Source organism: Manis javanica, chromosome 3 (assembly GCF_040802235.1).
Source record: "Manis javanica isolate MJ-LG chromosome 3, MJ_LKY, whole genome shotgun sequence".
Taxonomy (NCBI): Eukaryota; Metazoa; Chordata; class Mammalia; order Pholidota; family Manidae; genus Manis; species Manis javanica.
The window spans coordinates 1,697,334-1,722,652 of record NC_133158.1 but is presented as its reverse complement, the minus strand read 5'-3'; the positions used below and the strand labels follow the sequence as shown (position 1 = coordinate 1,722,652).

The window sequence follows — 25,319 nt, the reverse complement described above, 5'->3', positions numbered from 1 at the left end:
CCAGGCAGTCTTATTTCCACAGCTTAGCACCTTTCCTTAAGGCTTATCTGTAAACACCCTCCCCAGATGTGGTACCAAACCTGTGGACACCACCACATACCACCCTCTGCAGTTTCAGAGATGTGACAAGTAAATGGGTATTTTGTGAGAAGCCTATGGTCAGTCTTCCCTGACTACAAATATTTGTCTCTTCTGTAAATGCCAAAAAATACCACAAAAATGTGTATTTGCATTTTCCAACCATAATGTATTTTTTCTTTTATATGTTAAGCTATTGTGTCTTCAGCTACTCAGTTTGGGATACTGTCAACTGCGCATTCCACATCATCCGAATCAGTTCACTTCACAACTCATTTCTGTCCCTAAGTGGAAAGATCCTCCCCGACTTTCTGCTCTTTTCTTAAGGAAGGTACTTCTGTTTTATCAGCACGGAGGTAAAAACTCAAACCGTTTCAACTGTGAAAAATGAAAGGATATGCGCCTATTACCCTAATAAACGTAGAGGGTACTGGGCCTCTGGCACAATGCCACTTTCGGTACACCCAAAGTACCAGGGAGGGAGACCAAATGGTCTGGTCACTGCAAACGCTCCCTTTCTAAGAAGGAATTTCCTTCCCAGGGCCACAGAAACCGCCCATTCACCATATGAACACTGGATGAATCTAAGCAAGATACCGCTTCTTCCTAACATCGCCTTATTATCCTTCTAACTTTGCAATTCTGGTTAAGGAAACACTACTAAGACACTTGTGTAACACTTAGGTCACCATACAAAGTTAATTCCTATGCCCCAGATTTCTTAGGAAACATAATCCAGAAGCTGTACCCCTTTTGCTTAAATGATACAGATTCCTTTGGGAAAAAACATCACAGCTCGCTTATTTGCTCTGTGGTTGGCAAGTCCCACTGGAAAGCAGAGCCATTCGGTCTGTGTTCACACGTCACTGACACACTGCAGGGACGAGGACATGTGCAACCATCCCTAGGCCTTCGGAGGAAGTCATTACATAAACAGAAGGAGCAACTGAGGGCATGGAAGGACCCTAACCAACCACCCCAAGGCCTCGGGAGGAACAGAGTGACCGAGGGTGTGAACTGATGCTAACGACCCGCCAGCTCTTCCCGCTCTGCAGAGTGGGCCCGGCAGCAGCCAGGCAGGACACGGATGCGCTCGCCAAGGGCTTCTAAGGTACAGCATCACTGGCCTTGTCTACCCAGAGAGGGTCCGCCTGCTTACCAGGCCTCCTTGAGCTGTGGGAAAGCTCTAGGACAGAGAATACAAGCAGTCAATCTAAGGTAGCAGTTCCAACTCAGGGCACATCCAAAGCACAAGGGGGACTTGCTGGAAGAGACCACCGGGCCCCGCCCCAGTTTCCGATCCACTACATCTAGGGTGGGGCCTGAGAATCTGTCTGACCTCTGACAGCTCCGAGGTGGAACTGACACTGCCAGTCCAGGACCCACTCTGGGAATCATGGCTAGTTTCCGTGTTAACAGAGGCTGTTCACTGTAGCCTGTATCTTGCAAGGTTTCTGCTGACCATTTAAAAACAAAATACATCAGCTTTATGTTAGTTTTCCAACATTTTACTGGAAATAATATTCAAGTCACAAAAAAGTTGCAAGAATAGCACAAAGAACACACTCGCGTGCCCTTCACCCAGATTCCCCTCTTGCTCCCATTGCTGTGTCTACCATCACTCTCTTCCTCCCTTCTCCATATACATCAGATACTTTTTTCTAAATCATATGAGCAAAAACTGCATATAAATCATGGCCCTTTACTCCTAAAGACTTGCATGTATTTCCTAAGAATGAGGATGTTCTCTCATATGACCCACAGTGGCCAACTTCAGTGAATTTAACTGATAAACCACTGTTACAACTAAGATAGAACAGCTCATTTTTACCCAAAGTCCCACATGCTTATACCTTACAGTCGGCCCCTCCCCAACACGACAACAGCCACTATTTTCCATTCCTATAATTTTGCCTTTTCCAGATGTCATATAAATGGAATAAAAGAGTATGTAGTCTTTTTTAAAATCAGAATCTGTGGCATCTTACTACACTGATGGACAGTGACTACACTGGGGTGTGGGTGGGGACTTGATAATATGGGTAAATGTAGTAACCACATTGTTTTTTCATGTGAAACCTTCACAAGAGTGTATATCAATAATACCTTAATAAAAAATAAAAATACGTAATAAATAAAATGTATGATCAGATATACATAACATAAAATGTACTACATTAACTATTCTAAAGTATAGAAATCAGTGGCATTAAGTACATTCACAATGTTAGCAAGCACCACCTCTCTCTGGTCAGGAAGGCACTTCCATTACCCCGCAGGGAAACCTGCGCCCAACAAGCAGCCCACCCCCTCACCCCAGTTCTCTCTCCTTCAGCCCCAGGCAAATACCAAACCACCTCCTCTGCTTTCTGTTGCTAGGGACATGCCTGCTCTGGACACGTCATACAGTATGTGGTCTCCTGTGTCTGCTCCTTTCATTGAGCTTGTTTCCGAGGCTCATCCAGCGGCAGCGTGCGCCAGTTACTTCCTTCCTTTGTATGGCGCATGCAGCCTTTTGCGTCTGTTTCTTTCTCTCGGCATAATGCCTCTGAGGTTCATCAGGTTGCCAGATGCATGAGTAGCTTCCTCCTTTTTACTGCTAAGCAGTGTTTCAGTGTATGTTTATAGCAGTTTGTCCAGCACCAAAGACAGTTCACTCCTGATCCTCTCCCCAGGAATATAATCATGTAACTCAAGGTAATTTACACCTAATGGGGTTATAGTTTCAAAGAGCAAAAGAAAAACTCAATACACATAACACAGTAGGCTCACATTTCCTTATCTACAATCCCAAAATCCAAAATGCCCCTAATTGTCAAGTTTTTTGGTAAGTTTTCAGTGAAGTCAAATTTGGAGACAAATCCTGATCTACACTACACTGACTCTTTTCAAAGTCTTTATTTAGTCCTCTTAATGAAAATATTCACACATTTTGAGGCAGAAGTATTATTATGTCTGATGTACATCTCACTGGGGGCTACAATTTATAGATAATCCATGTACTGCATTACCTTTCTATGTTCAAAAAGTTCACACACTCATCTGACCCCATAGATTTGGATAAAAGTTGTGGCCCTGCACTAACATGCTTCTAAATGAGACAAAAGTTAACCTGACAATGACTGCAGTTGGTGAGCAGGCACTAATCTTTCCTGCTGCAGACTGGCTCCCCATTACAGCAGCGAAAAGGACGAACTCTACTCTCCATCCCCTCCTGACAAGTAATGTCCATCTGGCATGGGCTTTGCAGGTTATCACACAGCCTAAAAAAAACTGACTGCCATGTATAACAGTCACTTTTTTCTACCGAGAGTCACACAGAATCTTTCAACCAGCAAATGTTCGAGTTCTCAGGACATGTGACTGTCCCAAGGCATAGTCTGCAGCAGATGTGCAGCACACGCCACTGTGACCCCTCAGTGGCCCTGTCACACGACTCTCCCCATACACCACAGCTACTCGCTGCCCACGCACTGGGAACCTGGCAGGGGCTGGCAGAGGGCCAACCACTGAGGGAACAGGAGGGTACAAGGCACGCTAGGCTCCTGCTGTCACGTCTAGTGGGAGGGATAAGACCTAACACAGCCGAGGAAAACGTCAAAGCGACAAGCTCCACAGTAACCAAGAGGATGCAACGGAAAGGGACTGGGCAGAGATTTTCAGACTGCATGGGGAGGCGAGGCGTCTGGGAGGTGGAGCTGAAGCCAAGAGGTGAGCCTCAAAAGACAAGTGAGGGTGTGAGGGAAGAGCAGTGCAGAGGCCCACGGAAAAGGCAGTCTGTGCCGGGTGGGGATGAGAGGGGCTGAGTGAGGCCGAGCAAGACAAGAGAGGTGGAGAGCAGACTGGCAGCCATGGGCCTGCTCGTGCAGGACTAAGTCAGAACGAGGAGCTGGGAATTTCTTCCAAGTGAGCAGAAGGCTGAGAGAGGATTTTAGGCATGGGTGTAACATGATCTGTTATTTCCAGAAGTTCATTCTTCCTGCCATACAGAGATGTGGTATAGATAACATGGGACTCCATGGTAATCCAATCCTTTCACTAAAAGAAGAACCATATATATATGCAAATGCATGTACACGCACACACATCTCTGTTTAACACACTATCACTTCACATAATGAAATGCCAAGGCCTGTATTTCCAGAAACATGTGTGCACGTACACACGCTATTTCTCCCACTGTCCTGAGTGATTTCCCATTTATATCAATGTCTAGAGTCTGCCAATTACAAGTGTAATAGCTACCACAGCCAACAACCTTAAGAACTTCCCCTGTGGACCCTACACATTAATATAACCTTTATTCTGCTAAGAAATCTGACACTGTAAATATAAAGGTAATGAGTACAAGAAATGAAGAGTTAAAATTGCTATGTAAAATGTCATGACAACTCTTCTCTCCTAAATATAGCACAATTTAATGAAAGCATGGTACGTGAAACAAAATCAAAGCTGAGGTTACTGCTCTATCAGTGAAAAAGGAACTGCAGCCTATAAATTCTACTTTTAGTTCCCAAAGATAACAGTGGACCAAGAAAGTGTGTATGAGACTTTTCCACACAAAAAAGATGTGAATATGTAAGGACAACATGACTACTCTCAGTCAGGTTTCCACAAATTCAGAGTAGGTGCTTTTAAATCAAATAAATGATTAGCTTTCTGAGAAATAATGCTTCTGAGTTTGTTCTCAAATTATAGAAAAAATACTTCTGGACTTGACACAAATACCAGATTATAGTAAGCACAAAAATTTATTTCTGTGGATATTTCCCTCTATAGAACCAATGAGAAGAAGCAGTAATCTAGTTACCAAAAATTTCAGTCACAGTAAATTGCTTAAAAGCAAACTATATCCTCAAAAATACAGCATGCTCTAACTTAAAGTTTTTTTAACTTGTATTACTAAAATTCTAAGCTCTTTGAAGATACTAATAATGTTCTAATTTCTTCAATTTAAAATTCTGCAAAATAAACCACTTAAAGATCACCTTCATTTTTAAACCATTTCATATTATGTAGTCCTAAAAAAATGAGTGAATACCTGGAATGCTTCACTTCTGACTGCTTTTTCTGTAGTAAGATTTGAGGGAACTGACCAAACTTGGTACTCTAAAATACCAGAATATGCTAAATTTAATCTGCAGTTCAGACCACAGAACAGAGGTCAAGGAGAAAGCTCTTCTGGGTCTAATAACGGACTTCAAAAGAATAGCTGCTGCAGAACTCCATTCTCAGAGCAAGACTGAAAATTCAAGAAACCACTAATTTGCACAATTTCTCTGGAAAGTTGTAAACTTTACACTGAAGCCATGAAATGTAAATTTTACATACAAAAGTTTATTAAATCCTAGCAGGTTCAAATTCAATCCACCACAGAAGAACATAAACAGCAAGTTTAATTACTTAATTATTAAAATATATTCAGGGACAAATGCTGCAACACTCACTGTCTAGCTCAGTGGCACTCAGAAGAGCTGGAACATGCATCCTCATGGCCCACGCATGGACAAACAGCCACAAAGAACCACGGCTAAGACTAAAGCGGGCTGATATTTGAAGGCACCAACAGGAGGCTTCTGAAAATCTTAACTGTGGTTTCTTAAAAAAATTTTGAGTAGAACATGATGCAGACATCTGACAAAGACCTTCCCTAGCCCAAGGCCGCATGCACGTGCAGAGACTCACCTATGTCACACTCCTTCAACCGCAAGTCCTTGGCAGGCCTGCCATCAGGGCTCCGGAAGGCGTTAAGAATCTGCAGGAATATGGTGTTTATACTAATGATACAAATTATAATCAAATAGTGAATATTATATGTTCCCTACTAGTGTTTAGTCTATATAATTTAAAGTTGTGATTACTTTATAAAGGCAAAACTAAGCCATGTACACTCTAAGCATTCAAAAACTGCTGAATGAGAAAATGTAATTATTTCAAACTTCCCCAGTATATAAAAAAGGCAGAGGAACATAACTGCTAAGAACTCAAGCTCTGACATCAGACTGCCTGCACCAAGCCCCTCAGGCTCATCTGCAATGGACCCTCCAGGCCCCATCCCCATCCATTAGGCATGACAATGCACTGGGCTCCGTTGTTCCAGACCTGTGGTCCGGTCGCTTCCTCCCCATCTGCCAGTGGGCAGCCCTCTCTTGACTGCAGGCCTGGGCTCCAATGGCACCCCTTCAGTGGCTCCCCTATCTTCTGACTCACCATCTTAAACAGCCCCGCCCCGGCAATGTGCTGAGCCTCTATGGCAGTCCCCTCGAGCATGTGACACCACCCGGGACCATTGTCCACTCCATCATCATCCATGGGACAGTGACCAGTGACTCTGTGACACTCACCCTTCCATCACTCAGTGCCCAGAACAGTGCCTGGCAAACAGTAGGGCTTGATATTTGGAGTGCGTGACTGAGCACACCAATGCAGAGGACACTCTGATAACTGAATGAACTACTGCTTGTAAGAACTGCCCAAAGCCTCGCATAGAGTGAGCACTATTCACTCTTTCTGTGACATCCTGACCAAATTCTGCTGTAAATTCAGCCACACTTTGGTCAGCCAGTTCTTCACCCTTGAGGTGAGGACACAGTTATTTTCCTACTACAAATAAATTACTGTCACGCATACCACCCACCCTCCCTCGTGGATCATACCCTAAAGGATGATCATCAGGCCTCCGGACGGCAATCATTTGTCATAATTCTTTTTTTTTTTTTTTTTTTTTTTTACAAACTTCACCATAGTGAGCGTGTGTGTAACTGGTGAAAACTGGTAAGTTCTGTGGACTGTGCCAAAGCCAGCCTCCTGGTTCAGCTGCTCTACTACAGTAACACAAGACGGTAAGACTGCAGGAAGTTTGCTCAGTGAGCGGTACCCCAAACATGCCTGTGTATTTCTTTGTATCCTCCTGTGGATCCGTAATTTTTCAAAATAAAAAGCTTTTATAAAATTTTTAATTGACCAAAAAAGAAAAAAGAGACTTACCTCTTCTTTTGAGGCATTTTCAGGCACCCCACTTAATCGAATAAGCTTGTTTGGCTTCTCCTCACTTGGACTAGTCCTGTAATCTTGATCCTTCAATCCAGAATAAAAAATTATTTCAGAAATAAATATGTTAGTGTACAAAATGACACTGAACATGAAATACAGGTACTTCGGATCAAAAATAAAAAAAGACTCATATCATACAAACATACAAAAAATTTTAATTTTATTTTTCTCAGTTCCAAAATTTCACTTCAAATCATAAGAATGTTAGTATGCTAATAAGACCAAGGCTCACTGAGGGAGTCTTCAAACAGGAAAAGGAGAGTAAGAGAAATAACACTGCACAGGGCTCACAACCCGGACAGAAAAGAACCTATTCTCAAAAGCACAGCTCTCCTGGATGAGAAAAAAGCAAAGAGAATGAATGAATGAATAAAATTAAACCTATGTCATCTATCAAAGGTGTCATCTGACCAAAGACATTTGCATTTCCATATTCACAAGTCTCGGCTCCAACTGAGTTCCCTCCATTTTAAAAGCTATAAAAGGATTTAACTTTTGAGGAAAGGTCTTGTATAAATAAGTAACCATGCTTTCCAGTGATGCCTGCTATCCTGGCATTATTGTCAGTACTGTTCCCTTTTATTCTCCGAAGTGCCCTGATGTGAACAGTAAGTCCTATGGTCACCAAACTCTAACATTCTCAAAGTCCATTATTTGGTTAGCATGCCTGAGGGTTACTATCCAAATAACAGACACTGGATAGAGATGGGTAACATTCTATTTTAAAAGACACTATTTTTATTGTCCAACTGCAAACATAACTCTCCTCCCTTTGACTCCACACATACTACACTACATATTACATATATATAGAAATTCAACACGGAGTCAATCACACTAGCCACATGGAGATGCCACACCAACATGCCCTCCTGGTCACTCGCAGGTGCCCCTAAATGAGCCTCACAAAGAAAAAGGCCCCAGAACTGCCACAGGGTCTGACTAGGAAAGAACCTACCTTACCCCAAGGTTTTTATATCAGCACCAAGAAAGCACAGTAATAGATACATATCTGAGCTGAGGGCCGTTCTTGAATATAAATTCTGATTTTTAGTGGTGGTACGAAGAGAAGCCTGGGACCGATGATCCTGGACTCTACACTTCATCCTTCAGAAAAGCCATAAAAGCAAAAAGCTAAAGAACAGTCCACCCCATTAACATACCTGAAGATCCCGTTGGGCATCTCGGGAGGTTCTGCCCTCTGAAAAAGACTTGCTCTGGCCAAAGCCAAATATCTGGCTTCCTGGCATCCTATGATCCACATCACGGTACTCCATGCTTCTGTAATCAGTGTCTTGTTGGCCAAGGAAGTCCAGACCACCTTCTTCTTCAAACAGACCAGTTTCTGAACTCGGTCGTTTGCCTCTGGAAAGCTGTGACTTGTCTTCATCTTGAAGTGGATTTTGGCTGTTCTGAAAGTCTGATGGAGACTCCTGTTCAAAGGCTACATCTTGTGTTTCTCCTTCCCTTGTTTCTGAATGCTCAAATTCTCCTTTCTGAATGCCAAAAGCAGGTTTTCCTGTTGTATGGTCATGTGTAGATTCTTCTCTCTTGTTCACATTCATACCAGAATGTTCTCTATCTTGCATAGAGGGATGAACGTAATCCAAAATATTTGGATCCACAGAGGGCATCTCCCTACCTTTAAATTCTATACAAGGTCCTACCTCCCTGCCCCTAAAATCCTGGTCAGTCCTAGACCGGTGTCTACCTCTGAAATCTGAGTGTGGTGCATCCCTGTCCCTAAAGTCTAGATCACTAGTTCCTGAACCTCGGCCTCTAAAGTCCACCTGTGTTTCATCTTTGTCCCTGAAGTCCAAATCAGATATATCTCTACTCCTAAAATCAGAACGGGACTGCTCTCTGGCCCTGAAATCCAAATCTGATAAATCCCTTCCCCTAAAATCTGCATGGGATCCATCCCGGCCTCTAAAATCTAAATCATAGGCTCCCCTGCCCCTGAAGTCAGGTGGAGGAGCATCCCGACCTCTAAAGTCAGCAGTGTGACCCCTGTCTCTGTAGTTCATGGGAGATGCCTCCCTACCTCTGTAATCCATAGAAGTGCTGTCTCCACCCCTGTAGTCCATAGGTGGTCCTTCTCTGTCTCGAAAATCCCCAGAATGTACATCCCTACCCCTGAAGTCCAACTGTGATGAATCTCTGCTCTGGAAACCAGAAGATGAAAAATCTCCCCCCCTGAAATCATGTCCAGGTCCCTCCCCTCCTCGATAGTCACCATGTGGTCCATCTCTAGCTCCATAGCTGAAAGAATGCTCCTCTACATTTGCAAAGGGAGGCCCCGAATGCCCCTGGAAATCAAAGGGAAGTGAATCTCTGCCAGGAAAGTTGCCAGAGTGTCTTTCTTGAGCATGACTCTTAAGGGGAGGAGGAGGATAGTCCCTGTTCCACCCGGGAGCAAACCTTTCTTCTTGGCTCCCGCTGTAGAAACAAAGACAGTGTTATTCATATTGTCCAGAGGTTTTTAATCTACACACCAGCATATTCTTCTCTAATCACAGCACATTCTTCTGCAAATATTTTTTTTTGGCAGAGTTCTGTAACAAAGTCCTAGATCTGCAGAAAACAGCACTGTTTTGCTATTTTAAGACGAGGTGGTGGAGTAAACTTTTATGCTCCCATTTCAGAACACGAGGAAAAGTCAACACAAGGTTTTCAACATGACAGCTGCAGAAAAAGCTTTCACCCAGTCCTGCAATGGGGAAAATCCGCAACACCAGATAAGCTAGCAATGATGACACACTACAAAAATTTCCATTTCCTATAGTCAAGGAACTTAGAATTCCAAGATCAACATGATGATTCCTACAAATCAGAAAAATCAATGCCCTTATAAATTTATTGGAGTAAGTTTCGGGAGGTGTCCTTCTCATTGCTGCATACAGGGCTAACAGTCCAAAGTATCTGATCCCAGACACCACCAGATCAGATGCAGGCCCGAAATGCAGAGATAGCGGCTCTAAATCACCAGCAGAGCCATGCCAGTGTTCACTGGATGGCATCAGCCCGGGCTGCCTCCAAAGCCCAGTCCTAAGGGCTGTCTAGCAGCACTCTCATCTGGGTCCTTTAATTAGAACCACCAAAAGTTATCACAGAAGCAGCACGAATCAGGCCACAAAGCACATGTGAGTTACCTAAGACAAGTGACAGCATCCAGGAGCTTGATGCTGAAAGGGACGGAGTGGGGGCACGAAGCCTTCAGGCATTATCCTCGCATCCCAAATGGAGAGGCTGATATTCCAAATTCCAATGCCTCATGCTAATGTTCCATGGTAATAAAAATATGTTTTAAAATAAGCATTAAAATCACATTCTCAGTTTACAGAACTCAAGAGATAAATGAGACCTGGCCCAATCTTTCCTACTGCCCAACTTCTTCCCTATGCCCAGCCTCCAGGCCATTTTACGTGTTTTGGACTTTGGTAAAAAGCAAGGAATTTGAACAGGCAATTAGGTACCTAGGATCCCAGGCTCAAGGAGGGGGACTGAAAAAGGAAAACGTGGAAGGACATGAAGGGTTATCTACTCTGAGTAGTAGAATAAGTTTTAAGAGGAAAATCCAGCTCAGTTCTCTGCCCCCAGAATACAGAGGTTCTATCACACAACCCTTCTGAGCACAGACTGCACCACTACAGAAAGGTGCAAAGGACACCTGGTTCTGGGTCACACAATTCCGGAGAAACTGTTCCAATACCAAACCCTTTCCTAACAAGGATCTAACATTGGTAACCTGAACATCAGAATAATGCATATTTAATGGACTTTCAGAACATGATGCCTTCTATGCACATTAGTTATGTCTATGAGGCTCATCATTAAGAGGCGTGTTCAATGTTACTCACAGTAACTCTAGGGTCTCCCATATTTAAAATCATTCAAATGCCAACAGTTAGCCTGTTGCAGACTTAGCCCTCAGCAGACACTCGGGATGAGTGCTGAGGTAGGTGACGCTACACATTTTCTGACTGAACACAACAACACTGTTGTGAATACTGCCCTAAGGATTATCTTATCCTCTTATATTGAGAAGATCAAATAGCCCTAGAGTAACCTACTGCACTAGAGTCCCTAGCACTGTTTTTTATGCTGGATATTCAAGAAACAGGTCTAGTGATATAAAATAGCAGTGGCTATGAAAATCATTTTCAACCAAATAAAAAAAATTAAGAAGTGAAGATGAAATACAAAGTAATTTTCCTTCAAGACACCTTTTTAAATCCAAATTAGTCCCCCTAGAAGTTGTTACATAGACTACATCTCCCTTTAAAAAAATAAAAGATAAAACTACATCTCCCTTTTGTCAAAGATCTTAAAAAATAACATGAAATGACTTACATTTAAACTAAAATTAAGGTGGGGAAATGTAACTTTAAATAAATTGGCCAAAGAAAAAACATTCTGAAAAGTGTTTTAAATTTATGAAATAGAGCTAAATACCATTCTGGAAGCTTACCTAAACCATATAAATTAGGTTAGTTCTATAAGAAACACCTCATTTACATAATAGTTTTCCATAAATGTACACAAAAAGATTACAATCTATACATTTTTAAATGCTAAAGTACAAGGCCGCTGACCTAGAGTAGGGATCAACAAACTTTCTCCATTTAGAGCCAGACAGTAATTTCATCCGTTTTTACAGAATCTTCACAGCGATTCAACTCTGCCACTGCCCATGGAAGTGTGCACAGCTTGCAAACAAACGACTGTGCCTGTGTTTCAATAAAACAAAAACTGCGGGCTGTAGTTTGCTGACCACTGATCTAGACTTTAATATTTTGAAAGAAAAACATACCCAGCATCACCACCATTGCTTTAAAGATTGCTGAGCAGAAAACCCCTATCATTCAGTATTTATGCAAACACCAGCTTTACTAAATATATGAATTTTAGAAACTCACTTCTTTACCTAAATTTTTCATTGGAACCCCAAGCTTCAGACTAATGAATTAGAACATCTCCTGAATTTGCATAATAAAATATTTAACTGCCAATCCAAGCATACATTATTTTGCTAAAAGAGATAATAAACAAGTAATTGGGAGATATTTTTTAATGTTTAAAAAAATGCTTCAACATGAAACACTTGGCTTGTTCAGTCTCACAAGCATTATGGAAATGACTACAAATTTTTAACTATTTCTGTTTTTAAAAAATCAGAACTATTTCTGCACAAGGAAAATATCCCCTTTATGGAAGACCAAAAACATCACACTTTATCATTAAAATATTGACAATTTCAATATTCAAACTTCAAGACTTACCGAAAAGGTCCTGTTCTATTAGCAGAACGAGAATCCCCCCACATCTCTTTCTGTGTCAAGAGGGCCCAATAAGCAGATCCTTTTGCTACTGAACTATGGTGATAGCAGTATCTGCACAAGATAAACGACAAAGAATAAGTTAAGTGAGAACATGAAGGGAAGGCAAGACTATTTCCTCCTACTTGTCCTTCAGGAACCACATCAGCAGTGATATTTCTAGAAGCCTTCTTTAAACATTTACATATTCATTTATAACAAGAAAAATACATTTTTAATTAAAAATGTGTTTTCTGGGACACCATAAACTTCTCAATGTACTAAGAATGCATTACATGTACTAAATTTTTACTAATTTTTCCAGCACCCATTTACCTTCATTTCTGGAAACAGCATCTTAACATTAAGACCATTCTCAGTGTGCGTGGCCGATCCTACCCCATCCAGGCTGGCCAGTCAGAATGGTCTATTACCCTCACCAGTGACTGCTTTCAAGATGGGCATGTAACCCAAGTCAAGCTGAGAGGTCATCTCCAGAACCTTTGCTGCCCTTATTAAGAAAGAGGCAAACTTCCATGACCTTGAGTCTGGCGATGGTTTCATAACCGTGACACCAAAGCACAAGGAACAAAAGAAAAACAGATAAAAATGGACCTCATCAAAATGAAAACTTTTGTGCATCAAAGGACACTCAAAAGAGCAAAAAACAACCCGCAGTTCAGCAAAATGGTAGACTACAAAGCTCCAAAGACTTGTTGCTGCAGAAACATCGAAAAACCAGCAGAGACTATCCGAATCAATGTCACTGGAGCTTTAGAAAATAGCCAAAGGTTTACAACAAGCAAGCAAACTCGGTTAAGGAAAAGCCATCTTCAAAATAACAGGAAAGTTGTGGTATCTCACTATCCCCAGCCACCCTCTAGCAGGGCAGTTTGGTCCTGAAGCAGAAGCAGCCCAGTTCCCAGCTTCCTCCCACAAACCTGACTTGCAAATTGTTGTGTACACCTGTCCTCACCTGTCTGGGCGATGTCTGAAGGACTGATGCAAGGTCTTTCTGTTTCACGTAACTCAGAGTGGGTCGGGGAGAGAGGCCCAGTGGCAAGTACTGCTACTAACAGCTGCAAAGCAGGCTACAGACTCACAGACATGAAGAGCTTTGGGAAATTAGGACATTTCAAAGCAACATCTATATGGAAAACCTTAGAAAGCCACATGCAAACCCAAGCAAGACACATGATCAGACAAGACCTGAGAAAAACCTTAGGCTTTCACCTTAGGCTGATCCCTAGACTCAGAGCAAGCCCCAGCATAGAGCCAATCTACAAAAACACAGAGATGGCTATTTATTTTTCTGCTTTTCTCTTGCTTTTGTTGGTGTGTTTTTGTTTGTTTTCAATTTGAGCTCCTGGCACTAAAGGAAATCTTGGTCAAAACATTACATAAACACACAGGCAAAAGGAATAGACATCAGTGATCATACATGTAAAAGAAATAGTCTTTGCAAAAATAGTTCAGAAAAAGTCAGAAGAAGTCTAAAACCAGACTATTGTCTCTAACAACCAAAAAATAAAAAAAACAAAAACACGAAACCAGCAAACCCCAAGAAAGGGGGATAATCTGATTTCCAGAGCTATCATATTATAGTAGTCAAATGCCCAATATTCAATTAAGAGGGGGGCATACAAAGAAACAGGAAAATGTGGCCCATTCAAGGAAACAAAATAAATCTTCAGAAACCATCTCTGAATAAGCACAGACATCAGATTTATTACACAAAGACTTTATTAACAACTGCCTTAAGTATGCTTAAAGAACTAAATGATAACACAAAGAACTAAAGGAAATCAAGAAAGCAATATACATAAACAAAATGAGAATGAATATCAACGAACACACAGAAATTTTTTTTTCTTTTTTTTTTTCTATCCCCTCATGCTCCTTTACAGCATCTCCATCCCATCCCAAGGCAACCACTATACGTTGTCTCTGTAGATTTCCTGTGGTGGATTTCTAAGGAATGAATCCCTATGTCCTTGACCAGACTGGGCCATTGCTCTTCCTGGTTTCTGTCTGTCCCTCAACGCTGCTCAGCACAGGGCCAGACCCACACATGGCTCAGGGTTTGCTCAAGGAAAAGTGGGTGAGCTCACACCCCCTTAGGGGTTCTCCAGCCCCGCGCCTTCCTAAGGCCCCAAAGGGCAGGCCTGGGGGCTCATGGTCCGGTTCCGCCTCCTGAAGAGCACGTGGGGCTGCCTTGCTGAGCCCCACAGCCTTGCGGGAGGGGCGCCTACTCCCCAAGTCCTCCTCGCGGGGACTGCAGCTCCCAGTGGCCCGCACAGGCGCGAGCTCCGCATCAGTGCGTTCTAGGGCGTCCCCTGGCAGCTCCTAACCCCAGCTCTCAAAGACACAGAAATTTATACAGTGGGATAAAAAATTCTGGAGCTGACTCTCACTTACCAACTTTACATTTCCCTGTATGGCCCCGGAAGATGACTGGTTAGCCAGAGATGGGTAAGATTCCTCAAGGGAGGAACAACCTAAGACAGGCACAGTCACAGGGGGACCATCAGGTGAGAAATTGGTGAACAACAGTGGTGAAGCTTAGAACCTCACCCCCACCTGTGTTGAGAGAAAGCTTCTGCATCCATGGATGTTTTATTGCCCTTGTCTAGCTCGGATTAGCACATAGTCTATAGGCACACACCTGATCATCTACAATTGCTCTCTTACAGCACTAAACTATGTTTTCTACCTTTATCTTGCATCTACCTACCACTTCAGCAGTTATTAAAAATAAAAATAACAATAATAATAAAGGGAGAAATGTGGGATCCACATATTAGGATCTGAAATGTCAAGTATAAAAATCAAACGAATATTCATATTTGACCTGATTGTTTATAGTTCATAATGCGTGATCAGAACCGAAAGTTTCTGTGATGAATGCCCTTGTACTGTTCACCATGTAAGAACTTATTCACTATGTAAGAATTCGTTCACCATGTAAGAACTTGTTCGTTATGCTTCAGAAGATTGGAGACTGACGAGAACTAGGCTTGAGATGGATTAATGATTGTGCATTGAGCATTGACCCCCTTATACAGAATTTTATTGTTGTTAACAACCATTTGATCAATAAATATGAGAGATGCCCTCTCAAAAAAAAAAAATTCTGGAGCTGAAAAGTGTATGTGAAATGAAAAATTCACTACAGAGGTCCAACAGCAGACAAGCAGGCAGAAGGATCAGCAACACTGGAAGACAGACAACTGAAATTACCTGATCGGAAGAGGAGAAAGAGAAAAGATGAACAAAGATGACTGAAGACCAGGGGGCCTGGAGACAGCAAGAAGTGGACCAACATACAATTATGGGAGTCCCAGAAGGAGAGAGAGAAAGGGCAGAAAGATCATCTGAAGAAATAATGCCCCTCCCTCAAAATCCCCAAATTTGAAGAAAGATACGCACCTACAAACCCAAGAAGCCAAACGCAGTATAAGTAGGATAAATCTGTGCATTATGTACAAGCAGAATAAACCTGATCACACATTATGCACAAACTGTGGAAAACGATGAATCTTGAAAGCAGCAATAGAGAAGTGCCTTGTAACTACAAGAGAACCTCAATAAGATTATCACCCAATTAGAAACCTTGGTGGCCAGAAGGCAGTAGAGGTTATATTAAATCCACAGGGAAAAAACAAACTGCCAGTCAATAGTCCTTCAAAAATGAGGAATAAATTAAGACATTTCCAAACAAAAGGGAGTTTATTACCACTAGATGGGTTCTGCAAGAAATGCTAAAAGGAGCTCTTCACGTTAAAAGGAAAGGAAGCTAAAGAGTAACCCAAAACTTTCAATGAAATAAAGATCCCTGGCAAAGATAAATACAGAAGCAATTTTAAAAGCTAGTATTATTATAACTTTGGTCTGTAACTCCACTTTTTATTTTCTACATGATTTAAAAGACAAATGTATAAAAAAACAATTATTAATCTAGGTTACTGAAGACACAATTTATAAAGGCATTATCTGTGACCTCAATAACAGAAAAAAGGGAGGGAAAGGAGCTGTTAGAAGCAGAGTACTTTATGCTATTCAACTTGAATTGGTATAAATTCAAATTAAATTGTAACTATAGGATGTTATATGTTAATTCCCATAGTAACCACAAAGAAAACATCTATAGACAACACACATAAGGAAATGAGAAGGGAATCAGAACATTTCACTACAAAAAAAATCAACTAAACCCTAAACTAAACATGAAGGACAAAAATAGCAATAATATATAGAAAACAAATAGGTTGTGTACCCATATCAGTAATTACTTTAAATATAAATAATTTAAACTTTTCCAATCAAAAGACCAGATTGGTAGAACAGATTTTAAAAAGCCATGATCTAACTATATGCTGTTTTCAAGAGACTCACTTTAGTTCCAAAGACAAATAGGCTGAAAGTGAAAGGATGGAAAAGATATTCCATGCAAATAGTAACCAAATGAGAGCTGCAGCAGCTGTACTAATATCAGACAAAAATAGACTTTAAATCCAAAAAAGGTTACAGAAGACAGAGGGACATTATATATTACTTAAATGTTCAAAAAAATACACCAAGAAAATAAAACAATCACAAACATAAGGCACTTAATAACAGATCCCCAAAATATCTGAAGCAAAAATCTAAAAACCTTAAGGGAGAAATAAACAGTCCAATAATAATAGTTGGAAACTTCAAACCCCATTTTCAATAATGAATAGACCAGTAAGACAGATATAAGGAAAGAAATAGAGAATTTAAACAACACAATAAACCAACTAAACCTAACAATCGCACAGAACACTCTGCCCAGCAACAATAGAATCACATTTTCTCAAGTACATGTGGGATGTTCTCCAGGATGGACCATTTAAGCCACAAATGTCTCAATCAATTTAAAATGACAGATGCCATACAAAGTATCTTCTCTGACAGAAATGGAATAAAGTTAGAAATCAGTAACAAGGAAAACTGTAAAAATTTAAATGCATATTACCTCTGACTTTCCAGTTCCTCTTCTAGAAATTCATTCTTTAGAAATTTATAGTGTGAGGTGACATGTTTATAAAGGTACATAGCATAGCACTGTTTGTAATAGCAGATGATTACAAAATCTAAATGTACATCAACAGAGGATATTTGTCCTATTGAAATATTACACAACTCTCAAAAAATTAGGTAGCTATGTTAATTGATACTGGATAAACTATATGGTATGGTCTGTACAAAAATGAACAGAATAAATACAATAGGGGACTCACACTTCCTTACTTTAGGACTTTACCACAAAAGCTACAGTGATCAAGACAGTGTGGCATTGGAAAAATGATAGACATATTACAGATCAATGGAAGAGAACTGAGAGTCCAGAAATAAACCCTCACATTAAGGGTCAAGTGTTTAGAGAAGAGCGCCAAGACAAGTCAGTGAAGAAAGGACGGTCTTTTCAATAAATGATACTGGGACAACTGGATGACCCCATGCATAAGAATGAAGTTGAACCTCTACCTCATGCCATATTAATTCAAAATGGATCAAAGACCTAAATATATGAGGTAAAACTATAAATATAAGAAAAATGCATAAATCTTCATCACCTTGGATTAGGCAATGGTTTCTTAGTTAAGACAGATACCAAAAGCAACAAAAGGAAAAACAAAATTAGATATCAAAATGTAAAACTTCTGTACTTTAAGGGACACCATCAAGAAAGTAAAAAGACAGCCCGGAGAATGGGGAAAAAAAAACATGCACAAATCATGTATTTGATAAGGGATTTGTATTTAGAATACATAAGAACTATTTTGTGACTCAATAACAAAAAGACAACTCAATTTTTAACAACACGCAAAGGCTATGAACAGACGTTTCTCCAATGATAATACACAAATGGCCAATAAGCACAGGAAAATGTTCAACATCACCCATAAGGAAAATGAACATCAAAACCACAATGGGATACCACTTCCTATCCATTAGGTGGCTACAATAAAGTAGACAGATAAGTTGGCAAAGTTGTAGGGAAAATGGAACCCTCATACACTGCTGGTGGGAATGACAAAATTGGCCAAGCCACCGGGTAGTGATTTTCTCAGAGTTTTCCTCAGGATAGCTGGAGCTCTTACAGATATAGTTTAATCCAGTAAAAGCAAAGATTATGGGTTTTGGGCTGATATGACCTCAAACTATTCTCAAAAGTTTAAACAGATAAAAATTCTTGAGTTGCTGGCATGCAGCCAGTGCCACTTTGGCAAGCTGAACTGGCACCTCAGGATGAACTCAATGCCAGGTTAAGGCCTTAAATACTGTAGTTCATAGACCCCAGCAAGGATGTTGGCTGAAATATATGGTAAGACAGGGGCCAAGAAAGTCAATCTACTAAGGCATGTATAACAACTCACCTACCTTATCACCTAATTCTGAAAATAAATGGTACTGAAACATCAATTTCATACATGACTGAGGCTGGCAGCGACCAGTCCAGTGGGATTGAGAAGGACTTGCCACCTCAACTACCTAGATGCTACCCCCGAGAGACAGTCCCCACAATGAGCAGAAGGGCTCCTGAGCTGAGTCCTGAAGACTAGCATGTGAGCCCAGGTGAGGCTGCTGCAGGTGCAGATCTTGGTGGTGGCAGTAAATAGTCAAATCAGAGTTCTGAAGGTTGAAGTGAACAGTGATTCCATATGAACAGCAGTTGAACAGAGGAACACCAGCAAATTACAGTCAGGCTCCTAGTTGAAGAGCGAGCTCTGTAAGGCAGTACAGTGTGGTGGTAAAGTGCTAGGAGTGCAGTCTCTGCACACATTCTGCTTAAGTTTGGAGCTATACAGCTTAGAGGCAAATCTGGGCTCTGCCACACAGTGGGACCATAAGCAAGTTATTTAACCCCAGGCTTCAGTTTACTTATCTGTAAAGTCAGGATAAAGATAATGTCTACTTCAGAGTTATTAGCATAAAATGACAATGTAAATTCATTAGAAGAGTTGTCTGATAAAATGCTCACTAAATGTTAGCTATTACTATTTTAAGGATTTATTTTAAAAAACCATTGAAATTTGGAATGCCTTCTCACTGATGCAGTCTGACTTAGCCGAATGACTGACATTAAAGTTTGATTTACCAATTACATTATATGACAGCCATTTTCCATAAATTAAATCTGCAGCTCCAAAGTTCCGACAAATACATATTTAAAACACATGTGCAATATTATGCCAGGAAATAGGTTCTTTACAACCATTTAAGACAGAAAAATTAAAGCACTAACTTAAAAATGTACAAGGTGGTAAGTAAGTTTTTCAAAATTTTAGGGGGGAAATTTTAATTCTTTTAGGTGGTCCACGAGTAAAAGGGTTTTAAGGCCACTGGTCTAGCTGCATGTGTTTCAGAGTCAGACTGTCTGGGTTTGAATCAAAACTCCAATTTTCTATGTTGTAGCCTTGCTAAGTTATTTAATTTCTACATGCCTCAAAACTCTCCTCCCTTACAATGGGAATAATAATGGTACCACCCATTGCTCACATGATTACTGTAAGGATTAAATGAGATCATGCATAAGAAGTAATTATATTCATGACACTATTATTCATAATATCCAAAAACTGGGAACCCCAATGTCCATCAACAGGTGGATGGAGAAACAAAATAAAAAGGAATGCAACATGGGTGAACCTCAAAAAACATTACAAGCGAAAGAAGCCAGAAACAAAAGACTAAGAATTATATAATCCTAATTTTGTAAGATTTCTAGAAAGCATGAAACTAAGTCAGAAAGCAGATCAGTGGATTCTAGGACCTGCTGCAGTTAGAGCAGGAAATGGAGACTGAGAAACAGGAACTTGGGAATGTTCTGAGGTGTTGGAAATATTCTAAATCTGAATAGTTATAATTATTGCATCAAACTGAACACTTCCAATGAGTGAATTTTATGATATATAAATTAAGCCTCTAAAAAAGTTTTGAAAAAATTTTAAATAAAATATTATTAATAATTTATTATTAATAAATTATCAACAAATATTAATAAAAATAAATATTAAATATTACTATGGCTACAATGGTCAGGTATTTAACATCATAATAAAATAAAGCTGGAAAGGATCTTCCTGACTATGTCCATTGCTACTCTCTGAAATGAGAGTAATAAAGGTAAGTGCAGCTGCACTGACTGCCACAGCTAAGCATTTTTACATAGGTACTCTCATTTAACCATCATAAGTCCTACAGGGGCTAAGTTCCATTACTATCCCCACTTTACAGACTATGAAACTGCGGCTCAAATAGGTCGTGAGATTTGTCCCAAAACAATAAAACTAGTATGAGGAAAAGCCATTATGTAAACTCAAGACCATCTGATTCCAAAGCCAATGTTCTTAGGAAAAGCTATCCTAAAATTCATAGGAATTTCAAGGGACTCTCAACAACCAAAACAATCGTAGGGAAGAACACAGTTGCAGGAGTCACACTTTCCCATTACAAAAACTTACTACAAAGCTACAATATAATCAAAACAGTGTGAAATTGGCCTGTGCACAGACATGCAGAGGAGAGAACCCAGAAATAAATCCTCACACATGTGGTCAGGTGGTTTTCGACAAGGGTGCCAAGACCATTCAATGGGGAAAAGGCAGTCTTTTCAACACACAGTCACAGGAAAACGAATCCATAAGCAAAAGAATAAAGTGGGACCTTACCTAAAAGCATATACAATAACTACCTCAAAACTGACCAAAGACTAAAAGAGCTAAAACTCTTCTAAAGAAAACACAGGAGGTAAGCTACATACATTAGATCTGTCCATGGTATCTTGGACATGACTTGAATTTGATCTTTTGGATAAGGCACTCAACAAAAGATAGACAAGGTGGGCTTCATCAAAATGAATAACTTTCTGCATCAAAGAACACTGCCCAGAGTAAAAAGGCAGCCCACATAATGGGAGAAAAGTATTTGCAGATCATGTATCTGACTGATAATGGATTAAGATCCAGAATATATAGAAAACAGGATCCTAAAATTAAACAACAACAAAAAAAATTTGAAAATGGGCAAAGGACTTGAATGGAATTTCTCCAAAGGAGGACACACAAATGGATAATAAGCACATGAAAAGATACTCAACATCATTAATTAGGGAATGCAAATCATAACCACAATGAGTTGTGACCTCACACCCATTAAGATGGCTACTATTGAAAAAAATAAAACAAAAACAGAGGATGGTGAGAATACAGAGAAATCTGGAGTCTGTGCACTGTTGGTGGGCACATAAAATAGTGGAAAACAGTATGATGATTCCTCAGAAAATTAAAACTAGAATCACCATGTGACACAGCAACCCCACTTCTGGGTGTACTCCACAGAGATGAAAGCAGGGACACCAACACACATTTGTAGCACATGTTCAGCAACATCACTCACAACAGCCAAAGGTGGAAACAAACTAAATGTTCAGTAGATGGATAAACTATGTGGCAATACATACAAGGAATATCATTTAGACCAAAAAGGAATGAAATTCTGATAGATGCTGTATCATGACATTATCTAAGTGAAATAAAGCAGTCACAAAAGGACAAATATTGTTTTATCACTCTCCATATATGAGGCACCTAGAACAGGCAAATTCACAGAAAGCAAGCAGAATGGTGGTTGCTGGAGGAGGTGAGAAGGGGGAGTTACTGTTTAATGGGTGGACAGTTTCAAATTGAGATGATGAAAGAATTTCTGAAGCTGGATGGCAATGATGCACACAACAATGAACAAACCTAATACCACTGAATTCTATACTTTAAATGGTTAAAATAGTTTTATAAAAAAAGAAGATATACAGAGAGAGATTACTTCACATATATTAGGGTGGCTATTACCAAAAGAATAGAAAATAACACGTGTTGGTGAAGATGGGGAGAAACTGAAACCGTTGGGCTTTGCTGGTGGGAATATAAAATGGTGCAACTGCTGTGGAAAAACAGTATGGCAGTTCCTCAGAAAGCTAAACACATAATTATCTTATGATCTGCTTGTGGGTATATAAATTGAAAGCAGGGACCAAAGAAACTGAAAGCACTAACATAAAGAGATATTTGTATCTCTTGTATCATGTATAGCGTGTACCTGATATGTTCACAAAGCATGATTCGCAACAGCCAAAAGCTGGAAACAATCCAGTTATTTACCAGGTTGTCTACCAATAAAAGAAAGATGAACAAGATGTGGTCTATACACTCTAACAGAATATTATTCAACCTTAAAAGGGAATGAAGATGTCAATTATATGTATATCTCAAAAAAATTAATTTTTAATGAGGGAATGAAGTTTGAATTCACGCTGTGACATGAGTGAACCTTGAAAACATTATGTTAAAAGAAGTCAGATGTGATAGAACAACTATTGTATAATTCCGCTTCTATGGGGTGCCTCTAACAGGCAAATTCACAGGGACAGATACAGATTAGAGGTTACAGGGCTGGAGGGTGGGGGCAAAGGAAGCAACTTACTTAAAAGTTAGTTTCTATTTGGGGTGATGAAAGCCTTTTGGAAATAGATAATGGGTGGCTACATTATGGTGTGTATGTAATCAGTGCACTGAATTTTACACTTAAAATGGTTCAAATGGCAAATTTTATTATAACATATTCATCACAACTTTGTAAAAATTTGGCAGTGTAATATATGAAAATCATTCAATTACGCAACTTAAATGGGTGATTCGTAGGGTGTGTGACTTATAGCTCAGCAAAGCTGTTTTTAAAAAAGGTAACAGTGGTAGCTAACATTTAGTGAACACTTTCTGCACACCAGGCACTGTTCTAACGGCATCAGGAGCATTACATACACCACAAAACAACCCATGAAATGGCTACATCACTTAACCTCATTTCATGTATCAGGAAATTAAAGTTAGTTAGGTAATTTGTCCAGTGTCACTGAGTCAGTGGAGGAGTCAGGGATTCAAATCCTATCAGATTCTAGAGCGCCTACAGTTACCCACTCTGCCACACAGCATCCCACAGTGTGACAGGAAGGTTATAACAGAGGCTGACTAAGTGAATGAGATGAACAAGATATTGTGAGAAGCTAGCAAAAAAAATTAATTCTAAACGCTTGGTATATAGGTAGTAGAGTCCATCAAAGAATGACTTATGATGTTTAAAATTTCAGAACTTTCTAATAGTTTGAATCTTAATACAACTCTGAGTTAAACTATTACTATCAGTTTATACGTTTAAACACAGGCAGAAGAATATAACCTTGCCCAAGTATCTGCAGGAAGCCTTGAGTTCTTTTAGTAGCCTCCCACCCCCTCCCCTGGCTTGACAGGTCTCCTCTGAAGGGCGACGAGAACCTAGGATTCTAAATGTAGGCAAGAAAAATAAACGCAAGTCTGGTAACAGCATTCTATAAAGGAGGGCGCTACACGTGTCCTGAAAGAGAGACCTGGCAACAGGTCTACAGGTTAGGTACCTAGTTAGGGGCCGGTTAATGAGATAAGGCTCATCAGGTCCAACCTCTGCGTGTTCCACCAAAACGGTAACAGGCCATTCGTCACTTTAGGCAGTGCCAGCCCTGTGGTCGGTCACTCCTCAGTTCTTGACACCTCTCTCCTCTCCCTACAGTCCTCACAAGTTTGCTAATGTTGGCATTATTCAACTATTCACATGGTGGCATTACTCAACAGAAGTCGAAAACTTAACAAGCCTCGGGCACGATCCAGAGTTCCTAAAATGAGCCAGGTGACCAGGCACACCCGAGTCTACTGGACTTCTTCACTTAGACCCAGCAGTTCCGACCTTCCCGAGCACACCTGGACCACGCAAAAAAAATGCAACTACCTGACGGTTTCTGGACCCTCCAAAGTCAGACCCTTCGTTTTTATTGAAATGCACTCCACAGGTGAACCCAGCAGCACAGCACCAAATTCAAGTTGAGAGAAACTGAGTAACAACGCCGAGGGAATCGCAGAGTGAGCGAGAGGAGACAGCCGTCTGGCCCGCATTCGCCCAACGGCGCAGAACGCGCGGACCGCTCCCCCGCCGCCAGGGTCCACGGCCGCGCGCCGGGGCCCGACCGAGCCCACCCGCGTCGGCCGCGCCTGAGGGCGAGGCCGCGGCAGAGGCAAGGGCCCCGTCTCGAGCGACGCCTCAGAACCCGAGCAGGTTCCCGCGAACGCAGGAAAACGGGGGCCAGAAAGGGCCCGCCTGGGGCCGGGCAGTCCCGGAGCCCCGGACCGCCACCACGCGCCACTCCGCGACCCCGCACCCGGCTGCCCGGGGCCGGACCGGCACTGCCACAGGCGCGGCGGCGCCTCCCTTTCCACGCCGCCGTTCCGCTCGCCGCCTCACGAGCGAGGCCGCGGCCGTCCCGCGACCCCGAGGCCGCGCGGGCCCCGCAGGCTCCGGCACGCCGTCCCTCCGCGCAGGCCCTTACCGAGGCAGCGCGGCCCCCGCGGCCCGCTCCTCCTAGCTTGCCGCCGCCGACACCGACCCCGGGCCGCGAACACCGGAACTTCCTCTGCGCCGGGCCGCGGCCTCCACAAAGGCGCCCGCCGCCGCCCTCCGCGCTCGGCCCGCCGGGAGATGGAGGCGCGGCCGGGAGCGCGGACTCTACTCCCGCCGTGCCCCGCGCCGGGGGCGGGGCGCCCCCGGGGGTGGGGCGAGGTGTGGGGAGCGCCGTTGGCCGCGTCCAATCGGAGGGCGCGCTTCCTGCGTCTGGGGGTGTGCTTCGGCCTCCGCCACCTGTCAGCCGCGGCTCGCTAGGGAGGCGAGCTGGGGTTGCGATCTTTCGGTGGCTTGGCTTCGCAGGATCCCATGTACAGCCCCTGTCTGCCGGGCTCGAAGCCGCCTTGTTGTCCGTTAGTGTGA

The 25,319-nt window shown here is 41.6% G+C and overlaps 1 protein-coding gene across 4 annotated transcripts in view; it reads right to left on the bottom strand.

The window, feature by feature from the left end:
• RBM6 (RNA binding motif protein 6) overlaps positions 1 to 25,043 on the bottom strand; it is a 73,272-nt gene extending 48,229 nt beyond the window's left edge. For 3 of the 4 annotated variants that reach the window (XR_012128870.1, XM_036994229.2, XM_073230602.1), the window contains exons 1-5: positions 24,886 to 25,043; positions 12,414 to 12,524; positions 8,295 to 9,570; positions 7,066 to 7,155; positions 5,764 to 5,833 (exon numbers count right to left, since the gene is read on the bottom strand). Coding sequence is in view for 2 of the 4 variants with exons in the window: in XM_036994229.2 (XP_036850124.1) it covers positions 5,764 to 5,833; positions 7,066 to 7,155; positions 8,295 to 9,570; positions 12,414 to 12,457 (1,480 nt within the window). In the remaining 2 variants the exon portion in view is untranslated. Of the gene's footprint in view, positions 1 to 5,763; positions 5,834 to 7,065; positions 7,156 to 8,294; positions 9,571 to 12,413; positions 12,525 to 24,885 lie in introns of those variants that run through there. The other variant, XM_017669663.3, reaches the window with a different exon arrangement.
• Between the last annotated feature and the right edge of the window lie 276 nt (positions 25,044 to 25,319).